This window comes from Rhinoraja longicauda, chromosome 28 (genome assembly GCF_053455715.1).
Source record: "Rhinoraja longicauda isolate Sanriku21f chromosome 28, sRhiLon1.1, whole genome shotgun sequence".
In the NCBI taxonomy this organism is placed as follows: Eukaryota; Metazoa; Chordata; class Chondrichthyes; order Rajiformes; family Arhynchobatidae; genus Rhinoraja; species Rhinoraja longicauda.
The window spans coordinates 4,459,510-4,482,383 of NC_135980.1; the positions used below are offsets into that span (position 1 = coordinate 4,459,510).

General features: G+C 44.8%; 1 protein-coding gene across 1 annotated transcript in view; it reads left to right on the forward strand.

The window, feature by feature from the left end:
- The window catches only part of LOC144607027 (calcium/calmodulin-dependent protein kinase type IV-like), a 149,382-nt gene that overhangs the window by 120,729 nt on the left and 5,779 nt on the right, over positions 1-22,874 (forward strand). Inside the window, exons 8-11 of the mRNA XM_078423577.1 lie at positions 1,690-1,764; positions 15,422-15,497; positions 19,391-19,517; positions 21,502-21,654. Coding sequence (XP_078279703.1) covers positions 1,690-1,764; positions 15,422-15,497; positions 19,391-19,517; positions 21,502-21,654 — 431 coding nt within the window. The remainder of the gene's footprint in view (positions 1-1,689; positions 1,765-15,421; positions 15,498-19,390; positions 19,518-21,501; positions 21,655-22,874) is intronic.

Genomic DNA, 22,874 nt, shown 5'->3' on the forward strand with positions numbered 1-22,874 from the left:
TAATGCAAAGATAAATAAATAATAATCAATAATACGGTAAATTAATATAAGTAACCATACCAGTGCTAAAACTGGTAGAGATATGTCAGTGGTAGAGAAGTTAACGGAAACAAGTAGCTTCTGTATTCCCTCCACTGCCATCCCCCTACCCACCACCCCTCTCTCCCACCCTAGCCGCCCGACCAGTTCCACTGTTGACGGCCTTGTATCCCTCTTGTTGTCACACCTTTCCCAGCCAACAATGGGCCATAATGGGCTCCATCCATCTTTCAGTTGTTTGGTTTATTGTCACGTGTACCGAGCTACAATGAAAAGCTTTTCTCGAGGTCATCTGTTGCCGGCCTGATTTGTCTTGGCCTATCCTCGCTTCCAGTTTTTGTAACCCTCCCCCACCCCCACCCCCCACCGCTACTTTCAATCTGGAGAAGTGTTCTGACCCAAAACGCCACTTATTCGTTTTCTCCAGAGATTCTGTCTGACCTGCTGAGTTACCCCAGCTTTTTATGGGAAACAAATCTCAGGGGAGGATTAGCCAACACTCGGAGCGACTGGTTAACCAAAGTATTTAGTGGCCTTGTTCGGGGAGAGATCCTGTTTGAATTTTTTAAAGAGGTGTCAAAGTATATTGATGAGGACAGTGCAGTTGATGAAGTCCGTGTGGACTTCAGTAAGGTCTTCACAAGATCCCACATGGAAGACTAGTCCAATAAGTTAAAACCCATGGAATCCAGGACCTGAGTTTAGTTTAGTTTGGTTTAGTTTAGACATACAGCGTGGAAACAGGCCCATTGGCCCACTGTGTCCACGCCGACCAGCGATCCCCGCATACTAACACTGTCCAACACTCACTAGGGACAATTTACAATTTTACCAAAGCCAATTAACCTACAAACCTGCACGTCTTTGGAGCGTGGGAGGAAACCGGAGCACCTGGAGAAAACCTATGCGGGTCACGGGGAGAACAGACAAACTCCAGGCAGACAGAACCCCGGGTCTCTGGCGCTGTGAGACAGCAACTCAACCGCTGCGCCACCTAGGAAGAATTCTTTGGGCCGAAGATGTCCTGGTTGGGTTGCTCCTGGGCCTGGCCAAGCTGGCCATCCGCTACTCACGGCGCCAGGCAGAAGAGGGCTCAGCCCGAGCCAGCTGCCTACCCCTTTTCCGGGGTTACGTCCGCGCCCATGTAGTGTTGGAGAGGGGCTACGCGCTGTCCAAGGGCACGCTGGGGGATTTCCAGGACGGGGGATTGGATGCATCCTGGATGGGGATTGTAATATAATTGTATAATAGTTTCAATTGGTATATTTGTTTGCATAGTATTCTGGTGGTGGGTTCTGTTTTGGTTTTAATGTATTGTATATATTATTTTAATATTTGAATAAATATTTTAAATTTAGATTAAAAAAAAATTTAAATTTAAAAAAGGAAGAATTCTTTTCACCTAAAGGGTGGTTGACCTGGCTTGTCTGAGGGTGCAGTGAGACAGAGTCCCTCACTACATTTAAAATGGTATAGTCTAGCACCACAAGCACTTCATACACATACAGTCCAAGTGCAGACAAATGAATCGGTGCAGATGGGTACTCAGTGGTGAGCAGGGGCATGGTGGGCCGAATGTCCTGTTTCCGTGTGCATAGATTCCTTGACTCCACTTGCTTCAGTTTCATTCATCTTTCTTTTTATTTTTAGCTGACTTTGGTCTGTCCAAAATTGTGAACGAACAGGTTACCATGAAGACAGTATGCGGCACTCCAGGCTATTGTGGTGAGTGGAATAAGAGTCATTTCAATATCAAACAAAAGACATGACATCTGGATGCAAAGATACTCAAGGAGTTTAACCGTCGAATCCATCTGCTCCCAAAGGGGGAAAATGTCTTCTAATCTAAGCCCTGTTTATTAGGGCAGACCACCACCCTACGGCTCAAGAAATGTATTTCTTTCACGCCGAGACTGTGCCCTCTGGTTCTAGACTCTCCCACTGCTGGAAACATCCTCATCCACGCTATCCAGGCCTTTTATTTTTCGGAGTTCATGTGTATCTTACTGGGCGCATTGAGAGACGTGTGACACAGGCACATATGGAAGGTGTGTTAAACAGCCTGTTTTTTTATCTTTGAGAAGTGTCAGATTTGCTGCCTTCGTTCTAATCTTTTTCCTGTCACAGTCAACAGTCATTGTAACAGGGAAAGGGTGCTGTCTGTGCGAAGTGCTGCCTGTACGGAGGTTGTACGTTTGTACGTTCTCCCCGTGACCTACATGGGCTTTCTCCAGGTGCTCCAGTTTCCTCCCACGCTCCAAAGACGTGCAGGTTTGTAGGTTAATTGGTTTTGGTAAAATTGTAACATTATAACCAAGATGGAATCGGGTGGTCCGGAGCAAAGAGGGGTGATTGATAATCCATGATTTACAAGAATGATCCCAATGAGTAGGTTAACCTATGACGAGCGTTTGTCGGCACTGGGCCTGCACTCGCTGGAGTTTAGAAGAATGAGAAGGGACCTCATTGAAACGTACAGAATAGTGATAGGCTTGGATAGAGTGGATGTGGAGAGGATGTTTCCACTAGTGGGAGAGTCTAGGACTAGAGGTCGTAGCCTCAGAATTAAAGGACGTTCTTTTAGGAAGGGGATGAGGAGAAATTTCTTTAGTCAGAGGGTGGTGAATCTGTGGAATTCTTTGCCACAGAAGGCTGTGGAGGCCAAGACTGTGGATATTTTTAAGGCAGAGATAGATCGATTCTTGATTAGTACGGGTGTCAGAGGTTATGGGGAGAAGGCAGGAGAATGGGGTTAAGAAGGAGAGATAGATCAGTCATGATTGAATGGCGGAGTAGACTTGATGGGCCGAATGGCCTAATTCTACTCCTATCATTTATGATCTTGTGAGTTTTCACTGTCTCTAGCTCTCTCCCCTTGCATTTATCTCAGGTTCCAAAGCCAGCAGATGGGGACACATTTATTCTGTGCTGTTCATTTCAGAAAAATGTAACATGCATAATTAAGGCTTACATTTTTTAGGTTTATTTTAAGTTCAGTTCAGGCTTTGTTTTGGGGGGTTTTTGTCAGTGTGTTGCAAAAATTTGAATTTTTTGGTGAATTAAAATAAGATTTAAGCTGCGCATTAGCATTCAATCCCTACAAAGCACAGCTATATCCCTCAGTAGAGCCACATTATGTTCTCTCTCGTTCTTAGTAACTCTCCATTGACAGTGATACACCAGTTTTTTGAAGGTGTTGTTTCAATGATTTCCTCAACAAAGTTTACAGGAATAGGCCCATCGGCCCACATTACCTGTGCCCAAAATGATGCCAAGATCTTCTGCCTGCACCTGATGCATATCCTTCCATTCCCTGCATGTGCATGTGCCTATCTGAAAACCTCTTGAACACTACTACCAAATCTGCCACCAACACCGCCCCTGGCAGTACATTCTAGGCGCACACCGCTCTGAGTGTAAAGCAACTTGCTCTACACATCTCCTTGGAAAAAGTTTCTGATTCCGAACCATGTTCTCCAGGGATGATGCCTGATCCGCTGAATTACTCCACTATTTTGTGTCTATTTCTGATTGTCTTTCCTACCTTTCCTACCTGTGCCTCTCATAATTTTACATACTTTTATCAGGTTTATTTCCTTTCAATCCCGAACAGTCATTGCTTCCCACCCATTGCTTCCCACCCATTGCTTCCCACCCATTGCTTCCCACCCAATCCTCGCCGTCTTTCTCCTCTCCCATCCGTTCCCATAACCATCACACCATGACCATGACTCATCCCATTAGTGGTCGATGGGAACATTTCAAGCACTACACATGACAATCACGTGACCATTTTCACAGTGCTTCTTTGTCCTCCTGGTCCCAGCGTTTCTCTGTCTCTCTCCAGCTAGCAGCATACACCCAAAGCCTGTTGGGATACTTGACATCAAGTCTCCGCCCACAATTGTCAGTGCACATGACAATTAAACACTCTTGACTCAGCATCTGCTTGCTCAGAACTGTGCATGTTTCTATAAGATCATCTTTCGTTCTTCTAAATTCAGTTGGATATTGGCCAAATTTATTCTCCTATTCCTCATTAGAAAAAAACCCCTTCGTCCCAGGAATCTGGTCTAAACTGCACCCAAAGGAAGATTATTCTGGTTTAAGTAAGGGGACCAAAACTGTGCACCTGATTTCCAATGTCCCTCTGGTATTGCCTGACCCGCTGAGTTCCTCCATCTCAAGACTCCAGCACTCTGGAGACTCTTGTGTCTTTGTCACTTCACTGTGTGGTTCAGTTTGTAGCAAGATTGACTAACTTTGCCACTCCAACACTCTCTGCAACGGTATCTCTCCAATTTTTTGCCATAGCAGCTTTTTAACTTTCTGTACATAATTTCTGTGGGCATGCAGATCAAGAGTCAAGAGTGTTTTATTGTCAAGTCAAGTCAAGTCAAGTCAATTTTATTTGTATAGCACATTTAAAAACAACCCATGTTGACCAAAGTGCTGCACATTGCCATAGGTCCCAGATAGAACATTGAAATCCTTACTTGCAGCAGCATACCAGAATATGTAAACATAGTGCACTGTAAACAATATAATAAACGAGAGAGACAAAGAAAGTTCAGTGTGTGTATATATATACCCATACTCACAAATACACATATATACAGTATATCATATATATACACACACACGCACACATGCGTACACACAAAAAATAAACAATAATGGTGCAGTAATAACAATAGCAGTCTATGTAGTTCAGAGCTTATTTGAGGTTGTAGTGTTTAATAGCCTAATGGCTGTAGGGAAGCAGCTGCTCCTGAACCTGAATGTTAGAGTTTTCAGGCTCCTGTACCTTCTTCCTGATGGCAGGAGTGAGATGAGAGTGTGGCCAGGGTGCTGTGGGTCTCTGATGATGCCGGCTGCCTTTTTGAGGCAGCGACCCCAGCAAAATCCCTTCGATGGTGGGGAGGTGATGGACTGGGCAGTGTTCACCCCTTTTCCCCTCTAGACAGCAGCATTCCGCCGTCTCTCATGGCTAAATCTAAAGTACACAAGTTCCCCTTCATCCATGTGTTAAATCCTCAGAGAACTTCAATAAATTTGGCAGGCATGATAAAACCTTGTGTAGAAAGGAACTGCAGATGCTGGTTGAAACTGAAGATAGACACAAAATGGTGGAGTAACTCAGCGGGCCAGGCAGCATCTCTGGAGAGAAGGAATGGGTGACGTTTCGGGTCGAGACCCTTCTTCAGACACTCTCCTTGATTGTAATGTGGTTTTCTAAATGTCGAGCCCCTTCTTCAATAATGATGCACTCAAGACATTATCCCAATGACAGATGTCATGCTTTTAATTTTAGCTCCAGCGCAGATCTAATTATTTTACAAAATAACACCACCTCCTTGTTTGTTTTTTTGTATTTGTTCACAGGAGGTGAGCTAAAGGCAACACCTTAACCAATCAATCAGTTTGTGAAATGAACAGCAGGAGGTAGGACCAAGGAAGTGTAAATTGGAGTGGGTGACTTCAACGTCAAATCACATAAGAGACGGAGAAGTGTGGAGATAAATGGTGTAGCAAGCTTAGCTTTGAAGTGAAAGGGGCAAAGTTTAAAAGATTTGCGGGGCAAGTATTTTTACACATCGGGTGATGGGTGCCTGGAACAAAAAAAGTTCAGTGTGTGTACATATATACCCATACTCACAAATACACATATATACAGTATATCATATACGCACACACACGCACACATGCGTACACACAAAAAAAAAACAATAATGGTGCAATAACAGTCTATGTAGTTCAGAACTTATTTGAGGTTGTGGTGTTTAATAGCCTAATGGCTGTAGGGAAGCAGCTGCTCCTGAACCTGGACGTTAGAGTTTTCAGGCTCCTGTACCTTCTTCCCGATGGCAGGAGTGAGATGAGTGTGTGGCCAGGGTGCTGTGGGTCTCTGATGATGCTGGCTGCCTTTTTGAGCCAGCAACTCCGGTAAATCCCTTCGATAGTGGGGAGGTGATGGACTGGGCAGTGTTCAGGGGAACCAGGGGTAGTGGTGGAGCAGAGTCTCGAACCGAAACGTCACCCATTCCTTCTCTCCAGAGTGAAACAAAAGGCATCAGGCGGCGAGGGGAAAGGACATGAGTCTGGTATTGAGATCGAGAATGAGCTATGATTGTACTGAATGGTGGAGCAATCTGGGTTATTTGCTACTTGAACTCAATTCACGAATGCAGTTTTATCGTCATAGAAAGAGCCCTGGTCCCACTCAAGTCCACATTGACCAACGACTACCCTGTTTGTTTACAGTAATCCTGTCTCGCTGACTTTATTGACTCCATGCTCTCATCAATTCCCCCCCCCCCTCCCCCAACCCACCACCTTCCCCCCCCCCCTTGACCCATGTACCACAATCAATGATCGATTAGCCCATTGATCTGAATGTCTTTAGGATATGGGAGGAAAGCAGGGACCCCAGAGAAAACCTGTGTCATCGCCGGGACAGCCTACGATCTCTGCACAGCCAACATCAGGGGTCAGAACAGGGTGGCACGGTGAAGGAGCGGTAGAGTTGCTGCCTTACAGCGCCAGAAACCCAGTTCAATCCTGACTCTGGGGGCCGTCTGTATGAACAGACATACCAGTCACATACCAGTCACAAACATATACATGTATCGTACCAACAACTAGAGAGCTGTCTTCCTCAGTGAAGCCCCTCGGACTATCTTTAATCGGACTTTACTGGACTAGAATTTAGTCCTTTTATCCCATGTCTGTACACTGTGGACAGCTCGATTGTAATCATGCAGTCTCTCTGCTGATTGGATAGCACATAACAAAAAGCTTTTCACTGTACCTCGGTACACGTGATACTAAGCTAAACTATGTGTTTGCACATTCTCCCTGTGATGTGACAGCGTGGGTTTTTTCCAGTTGCTCCGGTTTCCACTCACATTCCAAAGACGTGCAGGTTTGCAGGTGAATTGGCTTCTGTAAAAATGCCCTTCATGTATAGGCTGTGGAACTGGGATAACATAGAACAAGTGAACGGGTGATCGTTGGTCCGTGTGGATTCGGTGGGCCGAAGGGCCAATTTCCAAGCTGTTTCTCTAAACCAAACTAAATAACTAAAATTAAACCCAGCATCATGGGAATGATGAGGTCGCCACACTGCCAGCGATATCATTGTGCTGACCTAATGATCGTACACTTGGCCGTTCCTATCAAAAGCAGTTCATCGTTACCTATTCCATGAATATCCATGTGCCTATCTAAAAGCTTCATAAATGCCACCACCATCCCTGGCAGCACGTTCCTGGCACCCAGCAGCCTCAGTGTAAAAAAAGCTTTCCCCACATATCTCCTTCAGTCTGAAGAAGGGTCTCGACCCGAAACGTCACCCATTCCTTCTCTCCCGAGATGCTGCCTGACCTGCTGAGTTACTCCAGCATTTTATGAATAAATACCTTCGATTTGTACCAGCATCTGCAGTTATCTTGTTATATCTCCTTCAACTTTTGCCTAATGTTAAAGTTGAAATATGCATATAAATCATCCAAATCAGGGTGTTTTCTGGCAAAACGTGAACATAACACATATTATAGCCTCTCACTTTGGCACTACTAAGGGGGGGGAATATTCTTGATTATGAGAATTTCTGTTTTCTTGAGGATTGATGGTGAGAATAGTTTTATGTAATAAACATTTACCATCTCTCGCTGTCCTTCTTTCTGAAGACGGTGGGAAACCATTTTCCAATCATTTCGGTTGTATTGATCAGATTACACTTTGGGCTGCTTCACCTGATAAAGTAACAGTCAATGATCAGGTCAGTGAGAAAGAGAGCAACTTTCATTTCTTTAAGTGCGAGACACGAAAGATCAGATCCATGTGCCTCTCCCCTGTAGTCCAGAGCTTTCGATGATGGTTGGCTGAATTGCTTGGACCAGGAGATTGTCAGGTTCAATCCCTGGTTTATGTTGTGAGCTGGTACACACAGGAAGATGGCAAGGATTACTCCCTGGTCCACTCGTTCCTTCCTACCCAAACCACCCCTCCTCAGGCACTTTCCCCAGCAACCGCAGGAGATGCAACACCTGTCCCTTTAACTCTCCCCTCGACTCCATCCAAGGACCCAAACAGTCTTTCCAGGTGAGGCAGAGGTTCACCTGCACCTCCTCCAACCTCATCTATTGTATCCGCTGCTCAAGATGTCAACTTCTCTACATCGGCGAGACCAAACGCAGGCTCGGCGATCGTTTCGCTCAACACTTTCGCTCAGTCCGCCTTAACCAACCTGATCTCCCGGTGGCTGAGCACTTCAACTCCCCCTCCCTCTCCCAGTCTGACCTTTCTGTCATGGGCCTCCTCCAGTGTCATAGTGAGGTCCACCGGAAATTGGAGGAACAGCACCTCATATTTAGCTTGGGCAGCTTACAGCCCTGTGGTATGAACATTGACTTCTCTAACTTTAGATAGCTCCTCTGTCCCTCTCTTCCCCTCCCCTTCCCAGTTCTCCCACTGTCTTCCTGTCTCCACCTCTATCCTTTCTTTGTCCCGCCCCCCTTCTTCAGACCCTTTTTGGAAAAGATTCCACACAACACATTGACTCTTAGTTGGAAATAACTCAAGCCATGAGTCAAGAGTGTTTAATTGTCATATGTACCAACAAATGAATAGTTAAATTCTTATTTGCAGCATCTTAACAGGCCCGTAAACATATTACACACAGATAACACAGCTGTGACGAGATGGGGCTCCTAAGGGACCGTATTAGGAACCTGGAGCGGCAGATTGATGACCTCCGTCTGATCAGGGAGAGTGAGGAGGTTATAGATAGGAGTTACAGGGAGGTGGTCACTCCTAGACCACGGGAGGTAGACAAGTGGGTCACTGTTAGGGGGGGCAAGGAACAGAGGTAGGGACTAGGGAGTACCCCGGTGGCTGTACCCCTTGGAAATAAGTACTCCTGTTTAAGTACTGTTGGGGGGGACAGCCTACCTGGGGGCAACGACGGTGCCCGGGCCTCTGGCAAGGAGTCCGGCCCTGTTGCTCAGAAGGGTAGGGAAAGGAAGAGGAGAGCAGTAGTAATAGGGGACTCTATAGTGAGGGGGTCAGATAGGCGTTTCTGTGGACGCAGTCGGGAGACCCGGATGGTGGTTTGCCTCCCTGGTGCCAGTGTCCGGGATGTGTCTGAGCGTGTCCAGGATATCCTGAAAGGGGAGGGAGAGGAGCCAGAGGTCGTGGTACATATAGGTACCAACAATATAGGTAGGATAAGGGAAGAGGTCCTGAAAGGAGAATTCAGGGGGCTAGGAAGAGAGTTAAAAAAAAGGACTTCCAAAGTAATAATCTCAGGCTTACTGCCTGTGCCACGCGATAGTGAGAATAGGAATGGAGTGAGGTGGAGGATAAATACGTGGCTGAGGAACTGGTGCAGGGAGCAGGGTTTCAAGTTTCTGGATCATTGGGACCTCTTCTGGGGGAAGTATGACCTGTACAAAAAGGACGGGTTGCATCTGAACCCGAGGGGAACCAATATCCTGGCGGGGAGATTTGCTAAAATAACTGCGGAGACTTTAAACTAGTACGGTTGGGGGGAGGGACTCAAACACAGATAGCTAATAGGCAGTGTGTGAGGCAGGAGGCAGAAAAGGGAAACACTCAGACCCAATATGTAGGAGAGAAAGAAGGGAAAAGAAATAAACTGAGAATAAGAAATGATGGGTCTCTTAAATGTGTATATTTTAATGCTAGGAGCACTGTAAGAAAGGTGGATGAGCTTAGAGCCTGGATTGACATCTGGAAGTATGATGTTGTGGCGATCAGTGAAACATGGTTGCAGGAGGGTTGCGATTGGCAATGAAATATTCCAGGATTTCATTGTTTCAGATGTGATAGAATCGGAGGGGCAAGAGGTGGGGGTGTTGCATTGCTTGTCAGGGAGGATATCACAGCAGTGCTTTGGCAGGACAGACTAGAAGGCTCGATTAAGGAGGCTGTTTGGGTGGAACTCAGAAATGAGAAAGGTTTAGCAACACTTATAGGGGTGTATTATAGACCGCCAAATAGGGAACGAGAATTGGAAGAGTAAATATGTAAGGAGATAGCAGATATTAGTAGTAAGCACAGAGTGGTGATTGTGGGTGATTTCAATTTTCCGTATATAGACTGGGAATCACATTCTGTTAAAGGGCTGGATGGTTTGGAGTTTGTAAAATGTGTGCAGGATAGTTTTTTGCAGCAATACGTAGAGGTGCCTACCAGAGAAGGGGCAGTGTTGGACCTCCTGTTAGGAAATGAGATGGGTCAGGTGACGGAGGTATGTGTTGAGGAGCACTTTGGGTCTAGTGATCATAATGCCATTAGTTTCAATATCATTATGGAGAAGGTCAAATCTGGACCAAGGGTTGAGATTTTGGATTGGAGAAAGGCTAATTTTGAGGAGATGAGAAAGGATTTAAAAGGAGTGAAATGGAAATTGTTGTTTTATGAAAAGGATATAATAGAGAAATGGAGGATATTTAAAGGTGAAATTTTGAGAGTACAGAGTCTTTATGTCCCTGTTCGGTGGAAAGGAAAGAATAATAATTTGAAAGAGCCATGGTTTTCCAGGGAAATTGGACACTTGGTTCGGAAAAAGAGGGAGATATACAATAAATATAAGCGGCAGGGAGTAAATGAGGTTCTTGAGGAATATAAAGAATGTAAAAGGAATCTTAAGAAGGAAATTAGAAAAGCGAAAAAAAGATATGAGGCTGCTTTGGCAAGTAATGTAAAAGTAAACCCCAAGGGGTTCTACAGATATGTCAATAGCAAAAGGATAGTGAGGGATAAAATTGGTCCATTAGAGAGTCAGAGTGGACAGCTATGTGCTGAGCCGGAAGAAATGGGGGAGATATTAAACAATTTCTTTTCTTCGGTATTTACCGAGGAGAAGGATATTGAATTATGTGAGGTAAGCGAAACAAGTAGAGTAGTGATGGAAATTAGGAGGATTAAAGAAGAGGAGGTACGGACACTTTTGAAGAATATAAAAGTGGATAAGTCTCCAGGTCCTGATAGGATATTCCCTAGGACATTGAGGGAAGTTAGTGCAGAAATAGCAGGGGCTATGACGGAAATATTTCAAACGTCATTAGAAACAGGGATGGTGCCGGAAGATTGGCGCATTGCGCATGTTGTGCCTTTGTTTAAAAAGGTTCTAAAAGTAAACCTAGCAATTATAGACCTATTAGTTTGACGTCTGTGGTGGGAAAATTAATGGAAAAGATACTTAGGGACAATATATATAATTATTTGGATAATCAAGGCCTGATTAGAAACAGTCAACATGGATTTGTGCCTGGAAGGTCATGTTTGACTAATCTTCTTGAATTTTTTGAAGAGGTTACCAGGGAAATTGATAAGGGCAAGGCTGTGGATGTTGTCTATATGGACTTCAGTAAGGCATTTGACAAGGTTCCACATGGAAGGTTGATTAAGAAGGTTAAATCGTTGGGTATTAATAGTGAGGTTGCAAGATGGATTCAACAATGGCTGAATGGGAGATACCAGAGGGTAACGGTTGACAATTGTATGTCAGGTTGGAGGCCAGTGTCTAGTGGAGTGCCCCAAGGATCTGTGTTGGGTCCACTGTTGTTTGTCATTTACATTAATGATCTGGATGATGGTGTGGCAAATTGGATTAGTAAATATGCAGATGATACTAAGATAGGTGGAGTAGTTGATAGTGAGGTAGATTTTCAAAGTCTACAGAGAGACTTGGGCCTTTTGGAAGGGTGGGCTGAAAGATGGCAGATGGAGTTTAATGCTGATAAGTGTGAGGTGCTGCATTTTGGTAGGACAAATCAAAATAGGACGTACAGGGTAAATGGTAGGGAATTGAGGAATGCAGTGGAACAGAGGGATCTGGGAATAACTGTGCATTGTTCCCTGAAGGTGGAATCTCATGTGGATAGGGTGGTGAAGAAGGCGTTTGGTATGCTTGCCTTTATAAATCAGAGCATCGAGTATAGAAGTTGGGATGTAATGTTGAAATTGTACAGGGCATTGGTGAGGCCAAATCTGAAGTATGGTGTGCAGTTCTGGTCGCCAAATTATAGGAAGGATGTCGACAAAATGGAGAGGGTACAGAGGAGATTTACTAGAATGTTGCCTGGGTTTCAGCACTTAGGCTGCAGAGAGAGGTTGAATAGGTTGGGTCTTTATTCTTTGGAGCGTAGAAGGTTGAGGGGGGACTTGATAGAGGTTTTTAAAATTTTGAGAGGGACGGACAGAGTTGACGTGGGTAGGCTTTTCCCTTTGAGAGTGGGGAAGATTCCAACAAGGGGACATAGCTTCAGAATTGAGGGACAAAGGTTTAGGGGTAACATGAGGGGGAACTTCTTTACTCAGAGGGTTGTGGCTGTATGGAATGGGCTTCCGGTGGAAGTGGTGGAGGCTGGCTCGATTTTATTATTTAAGAGTAAATTGGATAGGTATATGGATAGGAGGGGATTGGAGGGTTATGGTCTGAGTGCAGGTAGATGAGACTAGGTCAGGGAGAATGGTCGGCGTGGACTGGTAGGGCCGGACAGGCCTGTTTCCATGCTGTAGTTGTTATATGTTATATGTTATATATAAAATCTAATAATTTAAAAAATCAATATATCAACACCAGACAGATATTATCGTGTAAAAACAAGTCCGTGATGAAACCAAATGAACAGTTCATAGAAGTTCATAGTTGCTGAGGTAAGTGTTGTGGAGTGATCAAGCGCCTGATGGTTGCTGGGAAGCTGTTCTTGAACCTAGTTTTGAGCAAGTCACTCATTTTAAAGACAATTAGTGATCAACAATAAGCAGCACATCCTTCCTCAAATATGGTGCCAAAATTGCTCACGATATTCCAAATACAGCCTTACCAGCACCTTATGAGCCTCGACATTACATCCCTGTTTTTGTATCCAGAAATCGGAGGTGCAAAGGGACTTGGAAATGCTGGTGCAGGATTCTCAAAAGGTTAATCTGCAAGTCGAATCGATAGTAAAGAAAGCAAACTCAATGCTAGCATTTATTTCAACACTCACATTCTGTGAAAGGTCATGTGAGAAATAGGAGTAGATTAGGCCATTCAGCCCATCAAGTCTACTCCACCATTCAATCATGCCTGATCTATCTCTCCCTCCTAACCCCATTCTCCTGCTTTTAGATTTTAGATTTTTAGAGATTTAGAGATACAGCGCGGAAACAGGCCCTTCGGCCCACCGAGTCCACGCCGCCCAGCGATCCCCGCAAACTAACACTATCCTACACACACTAGGGACAATTTTTACATTTTACCCAGCCAATTAACCTACATACCTGTACGTCTTTGGAGTGTGGGAGGAAACCGAAGATCTCGAAGAAAACCCACGCAGGTCACGGGGAGAACGTACAAACTCCGTACAGATGGCGCCCGTAGTCAGGATCGAACCTGAGTCTCCGGCGCTGCATTCGCTGTAAGGCAGCAACTCTACCGCTGCGCCACCGTGCTTCTCCCCATAACCCCTGACACCCGTACTAATCAAGAATCTATCTATCTCTGCTTTAAAAATATCCACTGACTTGGCCTCCACAGCCTTCTGTGGCAAAGAATTCCACAGATTCACCACCCTCTGACTGAAATGTCTCCTCATTTCCTTCCTAAAAGAACGTCCTTTAATTGTGAGGCTATGACCTCTAGTCCTAGACTCTCAAACTAGTGGAAACATCCTCTCCACATCCACTCTATCCAAGCCTTTCACTATTCTGTATGTTTCAATGAGGTCCCCCCTCATTCTTCTAAACTCCAGCGAGTACAGGCCCAGTGCCGGCAAATGCTCACCATCAGTTAAACCTACTCATTCCTGGGATCATTCTTGTAAACCTCCTCTGGACCCTCTCCAGAGCCAGCACATCCTTCCTCAAATATGGTGCCAAAATTGCTCACGATATTCCAAATACAGCCTCACCAGCACCTTATGAGCCTCAACATTACATCCCTGTTTTTGTATCCAATCCCTCTTGACATAAATGAGTTTGCTTTCTTTACTATCGATTCGACTTGCAGATTAACCTTTTGAGAATCCTGCACCAGCACTCCCAAGTCCCTTTGCACCTCCGATTTCTGGATTCTCACCCCATTTGTACCTTTATTCCGACTATGAAAAATGCTTGACTCCACTCTTTGCTACACTATATTCCATCTGCCACCTCTCTGCCCACTCTCCCAACCTGTCCGTCCTTCTGCAGAGTCCTTGCTTTCCCTACACTGCCTGCCCTCCATCCATTTTCGTATCATCCGCAAACTTTGCCACAAAGCCTTCAATCCCCTCGTCCAAATCATTAATATACAACGTGAAGAGCAGCGGCCCCAGCACCGAGCTTGCGGAACTCCGCTAGTCATTGGCAGCCAACCAGAAAAAGCCCTCTTTATTGCCTTCTGCCGTCCAGCCAATCTGCGATCCATGCTAGTATCTGCCCTTTGATACGGTGGGCTCTCATCTTCCTAAGCAGCCTAATGTGTGGCACCTTGTCAAAGGTTTGCTGAAAATCTAAGTAAACAACATCTGCTGAATCTCCTTTGTCTGTCCTGCTATTTACTTCTTCAAAGAATTCCAGCAAATTTGTCAGGCAAGTCCTCCCCTTCACAAAGCCATGCTGACTTCGGCCTATTTTATTGTGAACTTCTAAGTGCTCCGTGACCTCATCCTTCATAATTAATGGACTCTAAAATCTTACCAACCTCCAGTTCCCACTATTCTACCTTGCCCCCTTTTTGTGCAGACTTGTGAAAGACTTGGATCCATCAGATAATGCTAAGTTTTTGCAGTTTAAAAAAACCCCACAAATGACAGAATATTTTAGAGAATATTGAATTTTAATTCAATATTAAAATTTTGTACATTAGTGGCATCAATGGAACACCAATTGGAAGATCAAGGACAAAAGCTAAGAAGCTCAAGTTCAAATCCCAGCATACCTGCTGAGGAATTCATACAAATAATTAAATAAACTGGAACAAAATGATGCTACTGGTGGATTTGTTTGCAAATGGGTGGTGCAGATGGTAGAGCTGCTGCCTCACAGTGCCAGACTCCAGGGTTTAATCCTGATCTCCAGTGCCGGTGTCTGTGTGGAGTTTGCACGTTCACTCTGTGACCATGTGGGCTTCCTCCGGGTGTCCCGGTTTACTCCCACATCGTGGGATGTGCAGGTTTGCAGGTAAATTGTACAGAGAGTGGATGAGAAAGTGGAATATCGTAGAACTAGTGTGAACGGGTGACCAATGGTCGGCGTGGACTCGGTGAGCCGAAGTGTCTGTTTCAATGCTCCATCGCTAAACTAATGGAGGAACCATAAGAGATCATAAACCTAACTGTATGAACAAAGCCACAAGATACTGATTCCCACCTTTTGTTTCCAGCACCTGAGATTCTGCGAGGCTGTACCTATGGACCCGAGGTAGACATGTGGTCTGTTGGAGTCATTACCTACATCTTGTAAGTACAGAGACATATGCACCATGATAACCCTGTTGCTAGGAATTTGGGCTGAAGCCACCAATTGTCAATATGTTTTGTGCAAACTGTGGATGTCAAAGCAGGAGAAACCTAAAGCTGCCAGGCCTTAGGCCCTGGGTTCACACTGTTACTAATTTGACCTGCTGATGTTATTATACAGTCAGCTGAATTCATCTGAAGCTGAGGAAATACTTGCATAACAGTGAAACCCTGCGGATAAAGACCGTCTTAGCAAATGAGAAAATAAAACTTCTTTATTTAAAAGCATCCTTTGGAAAATGCAGAATTAATTCAAGCACTGTTTTGAATTCGAGCTAAATGACAGCTAAATTAGAAGTTTGTTGGTCGCAAACAACAACAACGGGGTGGCACAGTGGCGCAGCAGCAGTAGAGCTGCTGCCTAACAGCACCAGAGACCCGAGAAGACTGGAAACTGGAGCAACCCTACGCGGTCGCAGGGAGAACATGCAAGCTCCACACAGAATTCAGGATTGAACCCAGGTCTCTGGCACTGTGAAGTAGCAGCTCTACCAGCTTCAAAAATCATGAGAAGTCATAAGTCACGGAGAGTCAGAGGGTAGGGGAGTCCAAACATAAAGGGCACAGATTTAAGGTGAGAGGGGAAATATTTATAGGGGAGTTGAGGGGTAGATGTTTCACACAGAGAATGGTGCTTATATGGAATAAGTTGTTCGAGGAGGGCGAAGTGACAAGTATAACTGCAATTAATTAAGTGAAAGATACAGCATGGAAACAGGACCTTCGGCCCACCGGGTCCACGCCTACCATCGATCACCTGCTCATACAAATTCTGTTATCCCAATTTCCGCCTCCGCTCCTGAAAAATCCTGGGGTCATTTACAGAGGGCCAATTAACCTACAAACCCGCACGTCTTTGGGATGTGGGAGGAAACCGGAGCAACCGGAGAAAACCCATGCGGTCACAAGGAGAACGTGCAAACTCCACACAGACAGCAGCCGAGGTCAGGATCGACCCCGGGTCTCTGGCGCTGTGAGGCAGCGGCTCACCGTGACATTCTTAAGCAATATTTAAAGGACATTTGGGCAAGTAGATGGATAGGAAGAGTTTGAGAGGAATCGGGGCCAAATGCAGGCAAAAAGGGTGGGTATGGCTAGGCATCTGATGGGCAAATACAAGATGGGCTGAAGGGCCTCTTTCCAGACTGTATAACTATGAATCCATTCTATCATCACAAAGAGGACAGAGTCTCAAGAGTCAGTCTCCTTTGCCCTAACCGTTATCAGTAGCTGCAAGAAGCAACCCAGCACCACTTTCTTCACTGTCCATGCTGAAGTGGATCTGGTGCTGGACGAGGTAATCACCAATGTGAATGGTGAATTCGTAAGTTCAATTAACATTCCAAAAGGTCATTGCTCACCCAGCGTCACGTTCCAGGCTACAGTACAGCTACCCGCAAATGTCATTGAATGTGTCAAGTCAGTGTGGCAGAGTTTATGTTCATAAGTTATAGGAGCAGAATTAGGTCAATCGCCCCATCGAGTCTACTCCGCCATTCAATCATGACTGGTCTATCTTTCCCTCTCAACTCAATTCTCCTGCCTTCTCCCCACAACCCCTGACACCCGTAGTAATCAAGAATCTATCAATCTCCACCTTAAAAATATCCATAGCCTTCTGTGGCAATGAAATCCACAGATTCACCACCCTCTGACTAAAGAAATTCCTCCTCATCTCCTTTCTAAAGGTACGTCCCTTTTATTCTGAGGCTGTGGCCTCTGGTCCTAGGCTCTCCCACTAGTGGAAACATCCTCTCCACATATACTTTATCCAGGCCTTTCACTGTTCGTTAAGTTTCAATGAGGTCCGTCCCTCATGCTACTAAACTCCCGCGAGTACAGGCCCAGTGCTGTCAAACGCTCATCGTATGTTACCCAATCATTCCTGGGATCATTCTCTCGTAACCCGCCTTTGGACCCACTCCAACGTCAACACATCCTTCCTCAGATACGGGGCCCAAAACTGCTCCCAATACTCCGAATCCAGTCGAATCCAGGCAGCAAATGGCACAATGCTGCAGTGGTACTCCCACATCTGCTCACAAAGAGCACATCTCCACCATCATTTCAAGGAGCCACAATAAGGCTCGCTGATGCAGCGGGTTGCACTGCTGATCACTGTAATATTACTGAAAGTACGGCACACTGTGATGGAGGTGTCTCGTAGAAAGTGTTCAACGTTACTGTTGGTCGAGCATTTCATCTCAGCAGATCTGCTGTTAAAATTAATGGACAGAATATCACGCACTTCCTGCACCTTATCTACTTTTATTCTGCCATTTTGTTATATCCAGGAAAAGTTAAGCGAGAAGAGTTCTAACAGAGGTAGCCTACAAGGTTAACATCAAAAGGACACAAAGTGCTGGAGTCTGATGTGCGAAGAAGGATCTCGATGAGAAACATCACCTCTCCATGTTCTCCAGAAATGCTGTCTGACCTGCTGAGTTACTCCAGCACTTTGTGCCCCTTTGGATATTAACCATCATCTCCAGTTCTTTGTTTCTATATGTTAACATCATGTCCATGCCTTCATCAAGGAATGGAAATGCTGGAAATTTTCAGCAGGTCAGGTAGCAAATGTGGAGAGAGAAACATTTCACGTTGGATTTTTATTAGCACGAGGAAAAGTTGGAAATTGAAAAACGTGCCTCAGGTTGCAGGGAAGAGGCAGGGATTTAGAGCACAATGGTTGTAACAAGGTGAAGAATGATTAAATAGCCCAGTGGTCCTGGATGACAAAGGATTGCAAAATCTCGTTAATCTCAGCTGATCTGTCCATAGGAGATGTAAACTATAGGACATGAATCCAAACAAGATAGGCAAGAGTATTGGATTCCTGAAGTATTCTTTCACTGAAACACCAGTCACATGGCCAGACCCGTTTCCCAGCACCAGTATAGTCTCTCCTCGAGTTGGACTATCCGCATACCTTTTCAGGAAACACTCTCGGATACACCTTCCAAATCCTGCTGCGTTTTGCACTGAGTGTGTGCCAGTCAATACTGGAGAAGTTATGTGTATGAAGGAACTGCAGATGCTGGTTTAAACCAAAGATAGACACAAAGTGCTGGAGTAACTCAACGGGTCAGGCAGCATCTTTGGAGAGAAGGAATGGGTGACGTTTCAGGTCGAGACCCATTTTTCAGACTGATGTCAGGGGAGAGGGAGATACATGGATATGGAAGTGTAAGGTGTGAAAACAGGACAAAGGGAATGGAGACCAAGGAAAATTTGGGCGGCACTGTGGCGCAGCGGTAGAGTTACTGCCTTACAGCGAAAGCAGCGCCGGAGACTCAGGTTCGATCCTGACTACGGGCGCTATCTGTATGGAGTTTGTACGTTCTCCCCGTAACCTGCGTGGGTTTTCTCCGAGCTCTTCGGTTTCCTCCCACACTCCAAAGACATACAGGTATGTAGGATAATTGACTGGATAATATCTAAAAATTGTCCCTAGTGTGTGTAGGATAGTGTTAATGTGCGGGGATCGCTGGGCGGCGCGGACTCAGTGGGCCGAAGGGCCTGTTTCCGCGCTGTATCTCTAAATCTAAATGTAAAATGTAGAACAGATCATTGTTAGTTGGGAGAAGGTAACAACAAAGCAAACAGAGATAAAATGTAGTCGGAAACAGCAAGACTGGTCGGAAAACTGTGATCCATTTCATTTATATGGAATCAATTATAGTATATTTATAGTATATTTAAATTAATTTTCTACATGTATACTGTGCCACAATTTAGAAAAATCCTGTTTAGCAGATCCTTCTGCATTTGCCTTTTGATTTCACTTTGTATCAGAGTACTGACTGCCGGCTATCTTTTGCTTCCTTTCCCAGGCTCTGTGGTTTTGAACCGTTCTTTGATGCCCGTGGTGATCAGTACATGTACAGCAGGATCTTAAACTGTGACTATGAGTTTGTCTCCCCCTGGTGGGATGATGTGTCTTTAAATGCAAAAGATTTGGTAAATATTGCAGGGATCTGATACACCTCTGTGGGACAGTATATTGTTTAATGAGTGAAGGTCTTTGAAAACTGTTCAAAAGCATTGATTCATTGAAATGCATCTCCAAACTAACTTGTATTTAATCGCTGTGATAAGGCGGTATTTATGCCCTTGCACTTCACTTTCCGAGGAGCTGAAGATTGTAATAATTTTTAATTAATTGAATATCGACATTCAGATCAATTTGGTTACAGTTATGTGCGTGCAGCCATCTTACAGCATGATGGTTAATAAGTCAAGAAGAAACAATGAAGAAGCCTGGGTTTGCCATGGTTGTTATTTACATGTCGTGTGCACCAGTCAATCCTGAAACTAAACATAGAACTTAATCCCAGATCAAATGTATGTTGAAGGGTCTTGAATGTGTCGTCATTTGTGATTGTAATGTTATGGTGAATATATGTATCCTCGTTTCTTGTCTTACATTCTTTGTCTTTGTTGATGTTGCAAGTGGAGCTGCTGAGATGCAAGAAAATTTTTAGACTTGATCTGACACTAAAATATTATCGTATCGTATCTGCGATTCCCGTATCTTTTGCAATTTGGTCTGATTTTGCTCAAAGTGTATTGGAGAGAGTTGCATAAATTAATCATGGTTGGGTGAAATTGAGCTGGCTGTAATGTCAAGCAGAGGTCTCTAAACACTGAGATTGCTGAACTGCCAAACTGCTGACTTACAAGAACATTGAAATCCAATGCTCTAACATCCAATTCTTTTACCATCAAAATGCATTTTGAATCTCTCCAAACCTTTGGCTGTTATTCAGCTTGGTGGATGATTCTAATTCTTCCACCCCTAATCAATTTTTTTAAAAACTATATGAATAATGAATAAATAAATAAATAAATCAGTAATTAATAAAATAAGTAAAAGGTTTAAAAAAAGATTATCTAAGGCTCTAAGGCCCCCCTCGGTCGTGGCTGACCATGGGTGATGCATCCTGGTTGTTGGCTGCTTGGATGTGTGGGTCGGATGCAAGCCTGGGCGATGTCATATGAAGGACAGGCTGTTGCCCGTGCAGCACGTCCCCCCCCTCTCCACGTCGCTGATCGATCCAAAGGAACAGCAGAGCCGTTACAGTTTGGCCCCAGCGCCGTCGCAGGAGCTGCCAGAATGAGGTTGTGGACAACGACGAACTGCCTTAGGGACTCCGACTCCGGATGTTTCTTGAGGTTTACTCCTGGAGCCTTTTCCATGACTGGATATGGCCACAAGGCAGTGGAGGTTTTAGATCAGAGTTTTCCCTCTCCTAGATGGACTGCCATCACAGGCTGACGAGCCTCATCTATACCTCCAGTGAATTAAACAGCATAATAAAAATCTTTAGGTAGACACAAAATGCTAGACTAACTCAGCGGGTTAGGCAGCATCTCAGGAGAGAAGGAATGGGTGACGTTTCGGGTCGAGACCCTTCTTCAGACTGATCAAAATCTTTGAGACGCATGGAACTGTAGATGCTGGAATCTTGAGAAAAAGCAAACATCTGGAGGAACTCAGCGGGTCAGGCAGAATGGACAACTGTGTAGAACAGAACTGCAGATGCTGGTTTATACTGTAGACATAAAGTGCTGGAGTAACTCAGCGGGTCAGGCAGCCCTGACCCGAAACATCGTCCGTCCTTTTTCTCCAGAGATGCTCCCTGACCCGCTGAGTTACTCTAGCACTTTGTGTCTATCTTCAGTATAGACAAACCTGTGGAGAAAACGGGCAGACAACATTTCGGGTCAGTACTCTCCTACAGGCTCTGAAGTTAGAAGAACGGTCCAGAACCAACACGTCATCTGTCCATTCCTTTCAAAGATACTGCCTGACTCACCTAGTTCATCCCGCTCCTTGTTCTTTCTACTAAAGAAAAGCGTTACTGCTCGGCTTGTTGTGTAAGTTCTCATGCTTTGAATCAGGAACTGTGGGGATTCTAAGCTCTTGGATCTTTATACACAGGTCAGAAAACTGATAGTGCAAGATCCACAGAAACGACTAACTGTTCAGCAGGCTCTCCAGCATCCCTGGGTGACTGGGAAGGCAGCCAATATTGCTCACATGGACAATGCACAGAAGAAAATGCAAGAATTTAACGCAAGACGCAAGCTTAAAGTGAGTAAATCTATATATCACTAAAAATCTCATCATATATGTGTATATATGTATGTTCCCAAAATACAGCCAAAACGGTACACGATAGCGCAACAATTTTAGGGGCACCTTACTCACCCTTCACCTGCGGTGTGCAGTATCAAGTTTTGTTCAAAGTGTTGCGCTGTCATGTACCGTTTTGGCTGCATTTCAGACACACACCCCAACAAAACAAAAAAAATCGCCATTTTGATCTCAAACCTCCGTGTTCAATGTTGTCATTAAACGCGTGCTTTGTTGAACTCCTGAGATAAATGCTCAAATTTTCTTCAAGTTAAAGTTTGACCACACAATAAAATTAAAATTGTGTGTGTTTTTTCTCATCAACCTCTGTCACAACGGGAACCCAGGTCCACGGGTCGTCTAGAAAACAATAAAAGGGGCCATAAATACCTTTTTAAAAAAAAGTTAGGTGCACACTTCCATCCTGGACACACACGCGCACACACACACACACACACACATACTAACAAACACACGCACACGCACGCACACACACACACGCACACACACACGCACACACATACGCACACACGCACATGCACACACGCACACATACACAGAGTCTCATAGAAATTAATTGTAATGTTACCTTACTCTTCTTATTTGAAGTACTAACATAGTACTTCATTGACTGTTGACTATACACAATGCCTTTTGATGAACATTCATGCCCACTTACTTGGCCAGCGTAGGTGAATCGAGGACATACTGTAGGTATGTCAAAGGGGAGAAGATTTAATAGGAATCTGAGCGGTAACCTTTTCACGCAAAGGGTGGTGGGTGTACGGAACAAGTTGCCAGAGGAGGTAGTTGAGACAGGGATTATCCCAACATTTAAGAAACAGTTAAAAAGGTACATGGATAGGACAGATTTGGAGGGATGTGGACCAAACGCGGGCAGGTGGGACTAGTGTCGCTGGGACATGTTGGCCGGTGTGGGCAAGTTGGGCCGAAGGGCCTGTTTCCACGCTGTATGACTGTAAGACTCTTATCTACGTTATTTGAATTGACTCCAGACTGCTTCACTACTGATGCTGCAGAGTTGCAATTGGATCGAAATACAGGTCCACTACCGATTTCCCGGCGCACGAGGTTCCAAAGCCTTGGTGGTTTATCCGTTTTGCCCATCCAACAGAAGTCACGTCCATGGGCACCGAGATACTGGCTTGTACAGTCAG